General features: G+C 45.3%; 2 protein-coding genes across 2 annotated transcripts in view; both read right to left on the bottom strand.

Annotated features, from left to right (window-relative positions):
• LOC119661417 overlaps positions 1 to 2,846 on the bottom strand; it is a 38,767-nt gene extending 35,921 nt beyond the window's left edge. The window contains exon 1 of the mRNA XM_038070757.1: positions 2,469 to 2,846. Within this exon, the coding sequence (XP_037926685.1) occupies positions 2,469 to 2,728 (260 nt within the window). The 5' untranslated portion in view covers positions 2,729 to 2,846. The remainder of the gene's footprint in view (positions 1 to 2,468) is intronic.
• A 10,048-nt stretch (positions 2,847 to 12,894) lies between these two features.
• LOC119647001 lies at positions 12,895 to 14,476 on the bottom strand. Its single transcript, XM_038047726.1, has 4 exons — positions 14,340 to 14,476; positions 14,135 to 14,282; positions 13,606 to 13,989; positions 12,895 to 13,528 (listed from the first exon to the last, which is right to left on the bottom strand). The coding sequence occupies exons 1-4, from the start codon at positions 14,386 to 14,388 to the stop codon at positions 12,952 to 12,954; spliced, it is 1,158 nt and encodes a 385-aa protein (XP_037903654.1). The 5' UTR covers positions 14,389 to 14,476; the 3' UTR covers positions 12,895 to 12,951.
• Between the last annotated feature and the right edge of the window lie 3,516 nt (positions 14,477 to 17,992).

The raw sequence follows: 17,992 nt of genomic DNA, 5'->3' as shown, positions 1-17,992 counted from the left end.
CTTTATTCCGAGAGCGGATAAAAAGGATCCGTTTCACCCTAAGCCTTTCAGCCAAATTTGCCTAACATCGTTCGTACTTAAAAGTGTATTACGTATGGAGAAGACATAGACAACTATATTAGAACTAACGTTCTAACGCGTAATCGTCTACATCACTGTCAACACGCTTACTGGGTAGGACGGTCAACTGAAACTGCTCTGTATCTGCTGACGGATGTACTACGGTATGCCATAGAAACAAAAGAAGTAGCACTGTGTCCTTTTTTGAATATCGAAGAATCATTCGACAACACATAGCACACAGAGATACAAGATGCCCTGAACTGCAGGGGAACCACCCTGGCTTTCTGGATGGGCAAAATGCTAGAAGGTAGGCAAATAGAAGTACCGATGATACAAATTCTATTATCATGAACACTACTCAAAGTTGTCCATAGGGCGGGGTATTATCGCCGCTTATATGGAGTATGGTGGTGGACGAACTCCAGGATGTGCTCACAAATACTGGAATACAGGTCCAGGGCTACGCGGACGACATTGTTTTAATATGTAGGGGCAAATATGAAGATACCCTATGTGATAGAATCCAAACTGGACTAAGTGTTAGCAATGCCTGAAGGTGGAACTGCGGATCAATCCAGGCAAAACCACCATTGTACCATTCACTACGAGACGGAAGCTTGATCACCTGAGAGCCGTAAGGTTACTTGATCTGGAGGTGAAACGAGATACAGAGGTGAAATATTTGGGAATTATGTTGGACCAAAAATTACTCTGGAATACACATGTTGGAAACACTTGTCGGAAAACCACGAGAATTCTGATGACTTGTAGGTCCATAGCAGGAAAAAAATGCGGTTGCAGCCCAAAGATACTACTTTGAATATATACTGCAATAGGAAGGCCAATGATTACCTATGGAGTGGTAATCTAGGCAAAAAGAACCGAACTCAGCACACAAGCCAGGGAATTACACAAACTCCAAAGAATGGTTTACTTGTGTATCATTAGGGTAACAAGGACATGCCCAAAGTCATCCCTGGAGGTCCTTCTGGGATTAACCCCTCTCCGTCTGTACATACAGATGCAGCCAACGAAGGCAATATTCAGGATGGCCGGAAGTATCAGTGAGGCAGGGAGCCACCTAAACCGAAGGAAGATTGATATTTTTTCAAGGAGGTATCCGGAATTACTAATTGTCATTGGTCCAAGGAAAATGTACTTGGAGCCAATGGGTAGGTACACTAGCATATTCCAGGCGGTAATCTACGACATGTGCCTCCTTTAATCTCCAAAGCAACTACAGGAGGCGGAACATTGCTATTCTCACCGAAAGCCAAGCAGCGATCAAGGCACTTAGGTCCAACCAGATGAACTCTAAACTGATATGGGAATGGCCCGAGATACTGAATGCGCTCGCCTCGTTTAACAAGGTCTAGATACTCTGGGTTCCAGGACATGCTGAATTGAAAGGCGTGCCAAGAAGAGGGTAGGGATGCGTCTAGATGGAGCAGGACATTAAGAAATTAAGAGGTGCGGTTGAGGGAACTATACTGGGCGGGCCAACCAGGAATGGAGCAGTCCGGGGTGCTTATTGGGGGGATACCAACCCAAGCGCACAAAATATTGCTTAAACCTCACCAAAAAAACCTCCGAATCATAGTGGGAATTCTCAATAGTCATTGTCGACTAAACTATCACCTAGGGAAGCTAAGGATATCTATGGACACTGCCTGCAGGTTTTGTACGGAGTGTGATAAAACCTCTATACACGTCCTGGGACAGTGTCCGACACTTGTGCAAAGTAGGTCGAGGCATCTGGGAGAACAATTAATACCAGATGCAAAGTTGAAAGATCTGGAAGTAGGAAATATGCTGAAGTTCCTTGGCTTGTTTGAGATATTATAATTAATAGGTACACTATAACCAGCAAAAAGGGCATAATAGTTTTTTAAGGACGCGGTCCAACTTTCGCTTAACAGAGTAATAATACCTCGAATTATTGTTTGAAGTCGAAACACGTTGGAATAACAGGGCAAACTGAGAGAGTGTGGCTATGACATGCGGTTTAAAGCAAATGATTGCCTGATACACTGATGGATCCCTCATAGTAGAGGGAGCGGGCGGGAAGGTGGGAACATATGCCATAGACAGATGTGTCTTCTTTAATATCCAAAGGAACTACAAGGGGCGGAACAGTGTCATTCTGACCGACCGCCATCAAGGTACCTATGTCTAACCAGGTGAGCCCCAAATTGGTATGGGAATGTCTTGAGAAACTGAATACGCTCGGCTCGCACAATGAGGTCTGGATGCTCTGGGTTTCGGGCGACGTTGGATTGGAAGGCGATGAGGCAGTGGACGAACTGGTCAGGAAAGGAGCGGAGAGGCCTCTACAAAACCCACAATCATTCTGCGTCCATATTTATTAATGAAAAATGTTTTTTTCAAGGAAAGTGTTTACTTACTCCTCTTCGATGTAATTGCTGTCAAGGAAAACAGCTGAACCGGTTATATTGCCAGGATTCAAAGCCAGTTGTTTTTCCAAATAAGGAACACGTGCCGTTGCCACATAGTGCACGAATATGGTCTTCATTTGAAGCAAATCGAAGCAGAATTCAGCAAATATCACAGGAAGTTTTCCTATTGAAAAACCAAAAACAAATCCATCTTTTTGGCATCCTGCTGTTGTGGTCATGAAAAACTGTGATGTGGACAGGCATGCCATTGATCCTCTGTTTTCAAAGAATGAATATTCGGAATCGTTCACTTTTTTATAGTATACGGAATTGTCAGAGCATGAAAATGTTAGTTTTCTAACTGTTTCTTCCTGGTATTGTCGAAAGTACCTGTCATGGAATAATTATTTATTATACTTATAAATTGAGGTACGAACATGCGAACATACATAAATTGATCCTTGAACACCACACTTTATTGATTCAAATAAGAATATAGCTCACCTGAATCCACCTGGGCAATATGCCATTATAGTAGTTCGATCATCCCAAGTTACCTGATTATTTCGTGGGTTCAGTATCACAGTCTTGGACCCAAATTTCGTCGTGAATATGCCAGGAAAATTGCCATCGAAGTTGAGACCGCACTTTTCTGGATTGAAATTAAAATGGAAGCATCTGCGATTTTGAAATTAAATTAGTTGCTGAGCAATGAGACACACCTGCTGATGAGCTGATTGCCCAGAGCAAATTCACTATTAGGTGCACGTACACGTCGCTTCTCATTTCAGGCACAATTGTAACTGGCAACCGATTGAGGAAAACCTTTCAATTTTCCTACAACGTGGTTTTGAGGTCTAAGTATGAATAGACTAACTGAACACTATTTTTATTCTAGTCGTATTATACCATACAATGTAACCGGCATTTGCGGTGTAGTATGGATATGAAGGGTATCGTACCGTTTTCTTTGACATTTAGGTCAATGATAACATGATTAGTTAAAACGATGAGGCTAACGCCAAATAATCCTTTATTATTATTCTGTTAAGGGAAAGTCGCACCGCGTCCTTAAAGAACTATTGTGCCCCTTTTACTGGTTATAGTGTACCCATTGATCATAGTATCTCAAGCAGGCCTGTAACCGTTAGGAACTTTAGTATGTTCCCCACTTCCAGAAGTTTCGGCTTTGCATCTGGTATTAAGTGTTCTCCCAGATGTATCGACCTACTTTGCACAAGTGCCGGACACTGTCCCAGGACGTGCATAGAGGTTTCGTCCTCCTCCTCACAGAACCTGCAGGCAGTGTCCGTAGATATCCCTAGCTTTCCTAGGTGGTAGTTCAGCCGACAATGACCAGTGAGAATTCCCACTATGATTCGAAGGTTCTTTTTGGTGAGGTTTAAGCAATCCTTTGTGCGCATGGGTTCGTATCCCTCAATTAGCACCCTGGACTGCTCCATCCCTGGTAGGCCAGCCCAGTATAGTTCTCTCAATCGTTCCTCTTTATTTCTTATTCATAGCCACGAAACCGTTTCCGATTCTACAGAAGGGTTTTGACCCGTGTAAAGGCGTCCCTGCTCCCTTCTTGGCTAGTTCATCCGCTGCCTCGTTGCCTTCCAACCCAGCATGGCTCGGAACCCGGAGTATCCAGACCTTGTTGGACCAGCCGAGTGTATTCAGTCTCTCAAGGCATTCCCATATCAGTTTAGAGTTCACCTGGTTGGACCTAAGTGCCTTGATCGCTGCTTGGCTATCGGTGGAGAATAGCTATGTTCTGCCCCCTGTAATTCCTTTGCAAATTAAAGGAGGCATATTTCGAATATGTTAGTGTACCTACCCATTGGCTCAAAGTATATTTTCCTTGGACCAATGACACCAGCACCCGCTCTCTCTGCTGTGAGGGATCCGTCAGTGTACCAAGTAATCAGTTGCTGATTTAAGCCGTATGTCGCAGCCACGCTCTCCCAGTTTGCCTTGTTACTTCAACGTGTTTCAAACTTCTTATCGAAGTGAAACCTCGTTGTCAAGTTATCTCTTGGTATCAGTAATTCGGGATACCACCTAGAAAGAATATCAATCTTCCTTCGATTTAGGCAGCTCCCCGCCTCACTCATACTACCGACCATCCTGAATATTGCCCTCCTTGCCTGCACCTGTATGTGCAGATGAAAAGAGGTTAATCTCAGAAGGACCTCCAGGGATGCCGTTGGGTATGTCCTCATTGCCCCACTGATGCACATGCAAGCCAGCCTTTGGAGCTTATGTAATTCCCTGGCTTGTCTGCTGAGTTCGATCTTTTCTGCCCAGATTACCGCTCCATAGGTAATCATTGGCCTTACTATTGCAGTATATATCCAAAGTAGTATCTTCGGGATGCAACCCCATTTTTTTCCTGCTATGGATCTGCAAGTCATTAGAGCTCTCGTGGCTTTCCGATAAGCATTTACGACATGTGTCTTCCAGAGTAATTTTTGGTCCAGCATAATTCCCAAATATTTCACCTCTGTTTCTCGTGTCACCTCCATGTCATGTAACCTTATTCCTCTGAGGTGATCAAGCTTTCGTCTGCTAGTGAATGATACTATGGTGGTTTTGCATGGATTGATCCGCAGTTCCACCTTCCTGCACCTGGCATTGCTAACCCTTAGTCCAGTTTCGATTCTATCACACAGCGTATCTTCATATTTGCCCCTACAGATTAAAACAATGTCGTCTGCGTAACCCTGGACCTGTATTCCAGTATTTGTTAGCACGTCCTGGAGTTTGTCCACTAACCATACTCCACATAAGCGACGATAGTACCCCGCCCTGTGGACAACCTTGAGTGGTGTTCATGACAATAGGATTTCTAACTGTCGGTACTTTCATTTGACTACTCTCTATCATTTTGTCAGGGCGTTTCCCACTCCTTTGCGGATCAGGGCATCTTGTATCTCTATCTGCGATGTGTTGTCGAATGCTCCTTTGATATCCAAAAACTAGTTTCTAGCTCTCCTTCCTTCCACTTTTATTCGGTGTTGGGGTGTCAAACAGAATGTTGTCGCCTGCCACCGTCAGGTAGGACCACGGGAAATGAGTTATGAGAAGGAGGTGTAGCCTGTCCTCCTCATTCTCGGGAAATGTCCCATCTTCCTTTTTCAAACAGACAGAGGATATTCCCCCGTCTTTGGCTACAGCCTTATACAGTCAGGTTGCTTTTTAGTACCTCTGCCAGTCCCCGATTTGTTTTGCCTGGTTGAAGAGTTTTCCTGCCTCTGTTCTCATTCTGGCCTGGTTCTTATTCCACCATGGTACATTCCTTGCTGAATTAACTGTCTTAGCCGGACAGATGACCTCATATGCGTCAATGACGACTGTTTTCAGGTTTTCCACCGCTGTTTCTAGTTCCAGTTCGTTCCTGAAGTCACCGCCCCCTTGAAGGTGGGCAATGTTGTTGCTCAAGTGCGCTGCGTCGCATTCCCCATCCGTTCTCCTGGCATTCCTTATTATTCTTTCTATTTCGGAGTTACCCTCAATGTCAAATCTGGTTATCCTGCGATCAGACATAGAGGATTCATCCGCCACCCTCCAATTTCTGACCAGCCCATTCATTAGGGTATTTCCTAGAGTTATATCTAATACCTCCTGTCTGGTGCTGGTCACAAATGTTGCAGTATTCCCTACGTTGTATATTTCTAACTTATTGCTAAGAATAAATTCAAGAAGGTACTCACCTCTACGATTGGTGTCCCTGCTTCCCCAGACTTCGTGGTGGGCGTTGGCATCGCAGCCGAGAAGAAGTGTTAACGCCCTCTTCTCCCAATACTTCGTCAGTTTTGCGACTTGATCCGGTGGAGCCCGGATTTCGTCTCCTGAGAAGTATCCCGATGCCACAACTGCCTTTCGAGTGCTCCTCCCGGCTTCCAATGAGACTTGGATAGCCACAATGTCCCCGGTTAAGAACTCTGAAAGGCATATGTATTTTAAATTAAGTTTAAGAATTATGTAAGCTCGTGGTTTTTCACAAGAGGAGTCCCAAATTACTTGCATGCTTCCTCCTTGCAGACCGCAAATCTGGCCTCGGTACACCCAGGGCTCCTGAGCTAGCACTATTCAAATGTACTCTTTGGAACTTGCCCTTGCAATTACTGCAGATGCAGCTTTCGCATGGTGGAGCTTCATCTGGGCTATCTTAATGCTGGCCATTGGCTCCGTTGTTATTTGGAGCTCTTCTCCACAGTCTGAATGTCGCCCGCCTCCTCCGACATTGCGCTTTCCTGCGCATCGCAGTCCACCCTAAGCCCTAGGAGTCTTAGGTCTAGGTCGTCCAGCTTCTGCCTTTCACGGGGCAGCAGGTCTACTTCCCTGGTTGATCCAGTCCTTTCCGCCTCTACGGCTTTCGAGACTCCTTCGGGAACCTCGGTATGTTTTTCACCCGGTGTCTCCTCCGAGGTATCTTTCCTCGGCTTTTCCCTGTGCACATGCACGGGTATGTTGCCAAATTGATAGTTGATATGGCAACTCCGACGTTTAATTGGGATCGATCATCTACCCCGATCGTGAGGAGTTTACCTTTGCCCTCCACGTTGCTCTCCATGACTCCGTGACTCTCCATAGTCGGATATGGAGATCTTCATTCTGCGCGATTTGGAAGCCCATAAGGTCTTACATTCTATTGTCGCGGCTTTTGGCAGAAAAACTGTCACCATGTGGGCTCCTGGTATGTCATCCCCAGCACATGTTAACAATTCCACCCCTTCCCTGCCTGGCAATCTAGGAACTATGGTTCTAATCCATTCTGCGCTGTCTTTCGTTGCGCAGTCCACCAGTATAAGGCCTGATCGAAAGCGTATCCCGGTGAAGAGATGGCTTAGATCTGTCGTGAGCCTTCTTAAGGGCCTCTTCTGGTTTCAGGCCTTCCTTCAGATAGCGCAGGTACCATTTAACACCGGCGCCACTGAGACTTGTCTCCTTCCTGACGTCTGTTATATTTATCTCAAACGTGCTTTTGCTAGTCCCTGCTCTTTGAGCAGTGGTGTTTGTTGGCTGTTGTCCTCGCAGTATACCAATGTTAACCTTGGATCCACTGCTTGACGTCCCAACTTCTACCTTCTTGGGTGTAATCACCTGCCTCTCAGTAATTCAGAGATGTGCCTCCGCCTGATTAAACAGCTTTTGTGCGGTATGGGGCCCCGCTTGTTTGGTTTTCGTTTTCTTTCCTTTTTTTTGTACTCATTTGATTCCTACGAGCATGGGGCTAGGAGGTCCGCCGTGCCATAGCCCCCCGTAGCACGGTAAGGTCTAACTTACTCACTGAGGCGACCAACTATCAGTGAGGCTCCGTTCGAATACAGTCAATTACCTTAGTTGGCGTTTTTCGACTCCCCATTCTAGATCCGTAGCGTTTTGTTAATGTAGGGTCACCTCGTACAGGGTGTGGCTATCACCCAGTCACTAAGGGTCTTTGTAGACGAGAGGCTTGGCCCCTGAAAAGCCACACCCCGCCCCAGAGGAGAGACAGCTCATCCTCATAGAGAGATAGGTTGGCCTCATGGAGCTATGTTCCGCGTCAGTCTATCCTGCATTGCACTGCTTGCCCCTTTATATATTCTTTAGCATTTTCCTCGGTAATTGTCTTGGTCCGAGTGCAACAACCTAACGTACCCAGCGATCGTTGTTCCGGTCGGCCTTCAGGTCGGTCATGACCGTACCATCAAAGGCATCTCTTTGGCAATTTCTTCACGATGAATCAATCTCATATCCATAGCGGATGTCCCAATTTCGAATGTCACCACAGCGTGCTACATCACTGATCCAATGCAATATCTTCGCCTCTATTACTGAAAGGCGGCATTCATTGCCTCTCGCAGTTGACTAGCACTCGGGACCATAAAATCCGACAAGGTAAACGACACTACTATAGAGTTAGTATTTAAAACGGTTGTTGATATGTCGATAGCAAAGGACGACAATTGTGAGGCACTACTTTATACAGGTTCCGCTACCATTAGCTAGAAGCATGGGTATCGCTGAAGTTATCATTAATGCAAAAGAGAGGTCCAAAATCTTATTTATTTATTTATTTAACGGACAATAAACAGAGTAAACTCTAATTACTTTTTGTCCTCAGGAGGAGGGGAAAGCAACAATCCTTTCCTATCTTTAAAACTACTTAAAGAAGAGAAGTTAAAAGGACCAAGCTGTTGTGCGCTGTAACTTTGGCAAAGCCCAGGAATCGGGGAGTGTAAGTAGACTTCGATCTATGCGAAGGGTAAGTCGAAAATGACTGCGGGGCGGCGGGTGATGTGGTTAGCGGCGGAGCAGTCCATCAAACCCGAGCAAAGTTTAAAAAATGTACATAAATCTAGATAGGATCTACGTTGATGTCAGAAGGGGGAGGTTCAGAAAGCGGGGGCGGGAGGGGTAGTCCACACGGAGGAAACATTTCTAAAAGAAGGGGGTATGTGTTTTTACGTTGCACATTTGCAAGGGCAAGGCAATCACAGTTACGAGAAGGTGATCCGATCACGGAGCAGTACTCGAGGATATTCTTCAAGAGGGAATTGAAGAGAGCTAAGGAGGGTTGGATGGAGTCAAAATCAGAGGAGGAGGAAAGTATAGAGCCTGACAATTGGTGACTTTAAAGCAATGAGTGTCGAAACGGAGCTTGTTGTCGAAAAAGACTCCGAGGTCTTGAGTTGAATTTAGGTGTGATAAGGAATGTCCGATAACGGAGTGTCTTGGTTCGATTTGAGGAAAACACAGTCCATAGGCGACAATATAGCGGAAAACAACTTAAGATAATCTGCATAGAGGAAGCAGGGACAAGTAAGAAGGGGTGGGGGGAGGCTGAGGTCGTTGATAAAAAAAATTAACGAGGGACCCAAAATAAGGCCTTCCGGGACGCCAAAGTAAGGGGAGAAGGAACGGGATGTGCAGCCGTCAAAAAAGACGCGGCAGGTTCGGTTGGATAGGTAAGAGGCAAGCCATAAAATAAGTAGTATGGGAACGTTCAGAGCCGAGAGTTTGGATAGATTTGATAGTGATTGATTGATTGTCAAAGGCTTTAGCGAAGTCAGTGTAAATGGTATCCACTTCTTGCGGTGAATTTAGAAGTTTAGCGACGAAGTTGGCAAAATGGAGCCAGTTGGAGGAAGTGGACCTACGCTTAATAAAGTCGCTCACTATGTGTTGGCCAAAGTAAGCGGAGAAGCAGTCGCTGACATATCCTTCCAATATTTTGGAGCATTAGGAGTGGGGGAAATGGGACAGCAATTCTCTGCAAGCGTACGATCGTCACTTTTATGTGCCTCTTTCCACAAGCCGATAAAATGATTCTCTTTGAGACTTTTCTTGAAAATAAGGGATTCGGGAAGGGAGATGGGCTGACCCGTTTTATGCGAAAAGAGGTTCAGAAGACCATCGTAGTCAGGTTCGACATTGGCATCAAGTTTGCCAAAGAGGTACTCGACAAGGAGACAAGTAAGAAAGGGAATAGAAGGCGATGCGGTGAAGGCTACTTCTACTAGCGGGAGGGAAGACGAGGAAGGAGAGGGAACATAGACTGAGGAAAAGTAGCGGCAAAGTAAATCACAAGATAGTTGGAGGGAGTTAGCTGAGGAGCAAAAGAATTTAACGGATGGAAGGGATAGCTGGGTAAGATATCGGGAGTTGCGAATGTGGGACCAGAAAGGTTTGAGGTTTCCGCGCTTTAGTGATTTGTCAACATTGGTCAAATATTCGTTTCTGGACTGACGTATTAAGGATTTGACCGAGGAACGCAAAAAACCAGAAACCAGACGCAAGCACTTAGCAGAGGAGGGGACTTAACAAGGAAGAAGATCAGATAAAATGGTATATAAGGTGTTGAGTGCTTGGTCACACGTTAAAGCATAGAGGATGAGAACCCAGTTGATTCCCCCCAGGGCTGAGTTGAGACCCTCGAAGTTCGCCTTACAAAAGTTGAACTTGGTAGGCTGCGCCCGACAGGAGAGTGACGTCGGGATATCTGAGCATCGAACTCGAGAGCAGGACGATGGCCGCCAGGGGTAACATAAAACGTGACATGATGGGATTGGGAAAGGCAACGCACAGGAAAGTTAAAGAGGACAAGGTCACGAGAGCGATTTAAGTGGTTCCTAGAAAGATTAAACTGGAGGGCGGCATAGGTGTATATGAAAGTGGATAATGAAAGGAAGGGTGAGTGGAGTTATTATGGACGGAAGTAAGGCCAATAGTAATGGGCCAGGAGAGCATACGAAGATTAAAGTCGTCACAGAGGATGAAACGAAGTGAGGGGAACAAAACGATTAGAACCACTGATAATCCGTCGAAGAAATCTACGAACAGAGAAGGCGGCCTGGGGCAGGGAAAATATACGTTTGTACCCTGACAGCGGCTTTTAATAGTGTTATCCTCTCGAATGTCCAGTTTATCACAGCATCATCATTGTAGGCTTCTTGGCTAATCGCAATCGTTTTATTCAATTCTTGAGTGGCTTATGACCAGTATTTTATTATAGTGGCAACTGACCAGTATTTTATCAACGGAGACAGTTATGAGGAATCAGTTCATTTTTACGGATCTTCGTTAAGATATCAGCATCCCAGTGCCAAGTATCATCATGACCGCGCAAAAACCAATATCCGATCTAGGCCTCCCTAAATAAGGAACTTCAGACATCCCGGTTTTACCCCGAGGTCCACCAAATCGATATCCCGAAAAGCTATCTGGCGTCCAGGTCTACACCATCGTTCCATCTCAGGCAGGGTCTGCCTCGTCTCCTTTTTCTATCGTAGATATTGTCCTTATAGACTTTTCGGGCTGGATTATCCTCATCCATACGGATTAAGTGACCCGCCCACCGTAACCTATTCAACCAGATTTTATCCATAACCGGACGGTCATGGTATCGCTAATAGATTCCGTCGTTACAAAGGCTACGGAATCGTCCATCATCATGCTGAGGCCGGAAATTCTTCGGAGGATTCTTCTCTCGAATGCGGCCAATTTTTCTTGCTAAGAACCCAAGTCCTCGAGGAATACATGGCAAGATCATTGTCTTGTACAATAAGAGCTTTGACCCTATCGTGAGACGTTTCGAACGAAACAGTTTCTGCCAACTGAAATAGGCTCTGTTGGCTGCCAGCAACCGTGCGCGGATTTCATGGTCATAGCTGTTATCAGCTGGAATTTACGACCCCAGATAGGAGGAATTTTCAACGGTCACAGAGTTGTAGCCCCCTATCTTTATTGCTTTCTTTTGACCAGTGCGATCCGATGTTGTTTGTTCTTTGGCTTTTGCCGTGGACGTTGCCAATATGTGTTTCGTCTTGCCTTCATTATTGTGCAGTCCGAGAGCTCGATCTGGATGAAGGTAGACTGTACATCTCGGGTTGTTCTTCCCATGATGTCGATATCGTCAGTATAAACCAGTATTTGGGTGGTTTTAAAGAGGATCGTACCTCTCGTATTTACCTAAACATCGCGGATCACTTTCTCTAGGGCCAGGTTAAAGAGGACGTATGATAGGGCATCCCCTTGTCTTAGACCGTTGTTGATGTTTAATGGTCTCGAGAGTGATCCTGCTGCTTTTATCTGGCCTCGCACATTGGTCAGGGTCGGCCTAGTCAGTCTCATCAATTTCGTCCGGATACCAAATTCTCTCATGGCTGCCGGGAGTGAATCTTCTTTGATATGGGCCAATGATGTTCTGAACGTATGGGGCTATCCGGTCCAGCAAGATAGTGAAGAATATCTCATAGATGGTACTCAGCAACGTCATACCCCTCTTGAATGCATTAACACGCGTCTGGTACAGGAGCTCTCGTGATCGTTATAAGCGGGCCAAATTCTCCTTGACTTGGCACAGCTCGTAAGCCTTCGTCATCTCAGGCCCAGCTCGTGGTCAATTTGGTGGAAAGTAGCCCGCTTATGTTTTTGATAACAGCAGGTTTCATTTTTTGTCTAACTAAGAGTCCTACTCCGAGCACATGGTTAACTGGATGGCTAGTATAATATATAGTGTAGCGACTCTTCTCCAGAAAACCAGTCCCTGCCCAACGCATCTCCTGCAACGCTGTTACATCAGCCCTATATTTGGACAGGGTATCGGCTAGTTCCATCTCTGTACAGAGAGCGCATGTTCTATGAGAAAATGGCCAAATCGTTATTCCGTTATCGTTTTGTAGACAGTCTAGTCCGAGGCCCCTTTTATGGCTTCGTAACAGGTTGTTTTCCATATAGGTTTCTCAGCCTTATTTAACCCCCAATCTGGAGGACCACTTGATACAATTTGCCCCGTTTTTTGACGAGGGAGACGCGCCTTCATTCTTCTTCGTCTGAAGTTTTTCATTGGTTTCGCCCTTGGACCTATACTACCCTTTGACCACCAGGGCTTCCTTGATCCCTCATAATCAAGGAGTCGATTTTACCTTTTTGAAGAAAACAATAATAAGTTTGTACCGAGCGTTTATTAAAACACTTCCCACGCTAAAATATTATTCACAACTCATATCAAATACCCAAGATTATCCAATTTATCCTTCACGTCAGACGGCTTGCAACAGAAAATATAACCCAGCGATAAAATTTTTCGAACATTCTTCAAACTGTCAAGCCACGAAATTTTATTGCACATGTCTTTGCAGAGGACTTGTCCGCCCTCAAAGAAGGGTGAGTTGACTCCAATTATAACAACACCAGGGTCAGTATCATTATCTCTCTGCTTTACATAGTTCCACACGTACAATGGCACTTGACGGACGAATTGGTCCTCCTTAAAAGTTAACTCTTCCTGCACCATGCAATTTCCAGAGAGGGGATAGGTCACAACTCCAGATGTCCCAGCATAAACATCGTAAAATTTATCGGTTGCAATATTGGCGATGGTTTCCTCAATTAACTTCCAATTTCCGAGTCTCAGATTTTTCCACCAAGCGATCATACTTGAATTGCTGAAGTCTTTACTGTACGGACCTAGGACACCTAGGAATGGCCTTAGTGATACCAATCCATCCAGTTGGAATTCGGCAATTGAGGCATAGTTTGGGATGGAATGGTTGACGGCAACTCTCAAGTTGAGTTGGCTGTTTCAAAGATAAAGATTGAATTAACGTTTTTATCTGGAGAAACTTTCACAATTTTGAGGTGAAAATATCCTTACTTTTGCTCCTGATGATTGTAAAAGGACACATTTGCAGCGGAAGCACTAATGTTTACAGGATTTAAATCAGCTTGACTTTCGACGAACAAAGTACGCGTCCCAGCTATGTAGTGAACGAATTGCGTCTGCATTTTGTTTAGATCAAAGCAGAGGTCGGCGAAGACGAAGGTCTGATTTTCAACGAAAAGTCCATACGCCAAACCGTAGGCTTCACATTGAGGTACTGATGTTTCGTAGAACGTCGAGCTGGAGGAACACGTAAGGGTTCCGGCATTATTGAATGTTTGGTATGCCGAGCTTCCCGAAGTTCGATAGAGTATGTTGTTACCGGAACACTTAAAGGTGATCTCTTCCAGCAGATTAGATTGATAGTATGAGTAGCCGCTGAAAAATAAGGAAAGTGAAGTAGGATATTTTTGGCACACTTGGACGTCAAGGATCAGTTTGGTCTCTCAACCTATTGAAAAAAACTTGATGGTGTATGAGGGATGAAAATACTATTGGGTGCATAAAAGTTTTGCATACGCACCTGAATCCACCGGAACAAAAGCCAGTAATCTCCGTGTTATCCTCGAATGATACCTGGTTACCGTTTAAACTCAAAATGAGCCTAAGTGACCCGAATTGTCTGGTGAATAGCCCCGGATGATTTGGATCGAACAGTAAGGGACATATTGCTGCGGTGGAATGAAACTTCTACATCTACATTGTCTGCAACCCGAAAAGAGAATTACCTGTTGCAGAACTGATTAACGAAAATGCTGCAAATATCAACTTCCACATGTTTCCAGGTTTTAATTAAGCCGAAACGTCGTACACCTACTGAGGGGCGAAGCTCAGTTGACTTCCAATATTTATACTCAAATCATTTATCATGAGTTAGTTACAGTTTGGCATACAATATGATAACAAAAAGGTAATCGCAATGAATTTATTGGTTTATGCTTCGATTTAGCTTTTATCTTACCGGAAATTATCTATGGACGTAACCATAGGAAAACATTTGTGGTCAGTTAGATTATTCTATCAACATTGCTGTATTGATAAGGCCTACTTGGCTGTTATAAATTAACTGAATACCATTGGGTCGTTCAATTTCAGTATCTTTCAGCAAGGCAACTTTACACCTAAAACTATCTGTCATTTTATGAATTGACAAATAATATTTTCAACGGAACTCGCCCGAGGCCTATTGAGCCTCTTTGCTGTTTATAGGATACCTATCAACCCCACAGAAACTTTATAATATTCCTTACTTCCAAGTCTTCCAACCTGGCATCTGGTGTCAACAATTCTTTCCTCCCCCTCGGACACCACACCAGTTGAAGAACAATCCGGCGATCGTCCTCTCTACCCCGGAGAAGGTGATAATAGGAATCTAAGTCAAGGTGGACAAGGATACGCCGATGACAGGTGGCCAATGGAGAGCTTGGACTTTAGTATGCGAACTCTGAATTCCTTGGACACCTTCAGTTTCAAATAAGACATGGACTCAATTAAAAACAAAACCAGTAAACCAACGATAGAAGAAGAGGTGGTGATGCCAGGTACACCATCGGAAGACGAACTGCTGGTATCCAGCCAGGAGGCAGTAGCCGTTGAGTCCAGTACAATTGGTGTCAACCGTAGCACCGCTGTGCTGAAACCACCCGCAAAGACCTCCCGGAGCGAGGCGGCAGACGGACTAGTGAAGCTTGAAATCTACTATTGTCAAGCTGGGTGTAGCGAGTGCTAGTCATAATACTCCTAACCAAAAACCGTCGACGTCGGGGGAGCCCTTAAAAGTAAAGACCGACAAGAACGTCGTCCGCCGGAAACAAGCCAAGAAGCGACGGTTCACTGGAGTTCTGCTCAGTACCAGGAGGGCATGTATATTCTCAGTAGGATTGCTAAAAATGAGATGGCCGGTACTCTCGACGAGCGAGATGACAAGCATCTCGCTAAATACCGAGCGATTGCTGAGGAATATAACAGCAAACGCCTAGCAGACGAGCAGAAGGCGAAGCCCATCGTTCTCAAACGCAATCGATCTCAAGATGAGTTCGAACAAAAATAAAAGCGGAGCAGAGCGTGTAAGAGCGCGGACGCTAAGCAGCCTCTGCAGATAGGTAAACTTCAACAGCCACCCGAAAAGCCACGATCTGCGAAACCTTTCAGCGACGTGGCCAGGAGCAACTTACTTGTGACACTGGCAGATGACAATTCCGCTAGCGGCAAATTTGCGCGGGGGGTGTGGATCAGGGCTGAGGCCAGACTGTTAGAAATTGTCATCGAGCCAAAGACAAATTCACGGGATCCATCCCCAGATTTGGTTCCAGCAGATTATGCTGAGGGTAACGCAGATTAATCTGCGGCACTCGAAGTGCGCCTTGAGTAACCTGATTGTCTTCCTCCTAGAGGAAGATATCGACGTCGCACTAGTACAGAAGCCCTGGATCGGAGGCGACCGAACCATCAAAGGACTCCAAAGCAAATATTATAATTTATTCCACAGCACAGGGGACGCTGATCCGGACAGACCTGAATTCGAGTAACCTAGTTGTGGTCAGACTGGAACAGGCGGGAGCAGAGAACAAGCATATTTCCTCGGCTTACATTGGTCACGTCCGATGGGCTCCGCCAGAAGAATGACAATATTTGACGACCATCATAACAACCAAGAAGGCCAATCTTTTGATAAGCTGCGACACAAATGCAAGCCATACGCTTTGGGGCAACTCAGAAATCAACGAAAATCGTGAGTCATTCTTTGATTTTATTCTTAGTACAAATCTATCGGTGTGTAACAGGAGCAGTACAGCTACCCCTCATTTTCCCAGCTCAAAGAACTATGACAGTTGCGACGAGGTCCTTGATATAACCCCGACAATGGGATGACATGGAGACTGTCTGACCACAGATCCATCTCAAATCATAGTTGGATACTTTTGAGGCTAGATCTCGCCGCAGAGGTCTCCAAACCTTTCAAAGATCTCAGGACAATCGATTGGAGTAAGTTTGATTATCAAGAACAAATCCTCCGGTGCACAAATTGGCAAAAGGTCGAGGCTCTGGAAATGTCATTCGATACCGCTTTTAAAGCCTCGTGCCCTGCTAAATACAACAAGAGAACACCGCCACTGTGGTGGAATGAAAGCCTCAGAGAGATCTTCAACATCTGCTACAGGCATGAATACTGGCAGCCATACAAGGACTGCCTGAAGAAGTAGAAAAAGACCAACAACGGATTGTCCTGAAATTTGCCCGCAAAATTTTGCGCTTGTATGGCTCGATAAACACACCTTCAGGCCAGAAAGAGGGATTGCCGTTGACATCGAATTCGGAAGGATAAGTGACCTTGAAAGACGCGATCATTCGGCCGGTGCTGCTGTGTTTCATCAGTTTGACGCAAGACAGAGAAGAGAGGAACCCGTTTACTCTTTATATGCTCCAGTACATCGGCGGTAGAAGCTGCGAACGCTAGTCTGGAGATAAATAGCTGTTTAGGTGGGAGGCCACCTTGAACCCGGAGCCAGTGGCATGAGTGGATGAAGTGCCAGGGTGTAAAGCAACGGTGGAAGTGGAGCTTCGTTAACGACGGGAACGATGTCAAAAGGGGGGCGGCTGTATTTCGATTCGTGATGGGCTGAGGGGGCTGCAGATATTGTTTCGTTGAAGGGGCAGTGGAGCGAGACAGGATCGGATACGCGGTGGAACGTCACTCGTCGCATAGGCGCCGCTGAGTCAAATATCCAGAGCCAGTTCAAGCAACCCTGATGTCGAAAGGCATTGCAGATGAAATCCACTCAAATTGAAAGGCAAGTCTGTTGCACAGACTCCTGAGAAGATTTTGAGGCTAGACAGTTGGAAGCGCATTTTCAGAAGCCAAAGTCTTGTCGAACGAATTCCTATATCGGCGGGAATACGTAGCAGAGATCATTTTGTAGACCCAGCGTTGGCAAACACATTACAAAAAGCATTTAGTGATGTACTGAATCACCGAGATTGGTTAAGTAGGCGTTAGCAGAAGGAAAAGTAGAAACAGCTGAAGTCATCGTTGTAGAAGATATAGTTAATATAGATAGTAGACTAAGTTACATGACATGGAGCTGAGACGAGAAACAGAGGCCAAATATTTGGGAATTACACTAGACAAAAAAATTACTCTGGAAAACGCATGTCAGAAGCAATTGTCGGAAAGCTGCGAATGGTTATGATGAATGATTTGCAGAAGATACTACTTTGGATATACACTGCAATTGTAAGGCCTATGACAACCTACCCCCTCTCATCATCATCATCATCAAAGGTGCAACAACCGGTATCCGGTCTAGGCCTGCCTTAATAAGGAACTCCAGACATCCCGGCTTCGCGCCAAGGTCCACCAATTCGATATCCCTAAATGCAG

The sequence above is a fragment of the Hermetia illucens genome, chromosome 1 (assembly GCF_905115235.1).
Source record: "Hermetia illucens chromosome 1, iHerIll2.2.curated.20191125, whole genome shotgun sequence".
Classification (NCBI taxonomy): Eukaryota; Metazoa; Arthropoda; class Insecta; order Diptera; family Stratiomyidae; genus Hermetia; species Hermetia illucens.
This window is presented reverse-complemented; position numbering and strand designations above follow the sequence as displayed.

Bases quoted from the DNA above. Each gene is read 5' to 3' on its own strand.
- LOC119647001 (XM_038047726.1), bottom strand. From the start codon at position 14,388: ATGTGGAAGTTGATATTTGCAGCATTTTCGTTAATCAGTTCTGCAACA. The intron at 14,283-14,339 runs GTAATTCTCTTT...ATTCCACCGCAG, and splicing joins GTTAATCAGTTCTGCAACAG to CAATATGTCCCTTACTGTTC. The intron at 13,990-14,134 runs GTGCGTATGCAA...CTTATTTTTCAG, and splicing joins TTTTGTTCCGGTGGATTCAG to CGGCTACTCATACTATCAAT.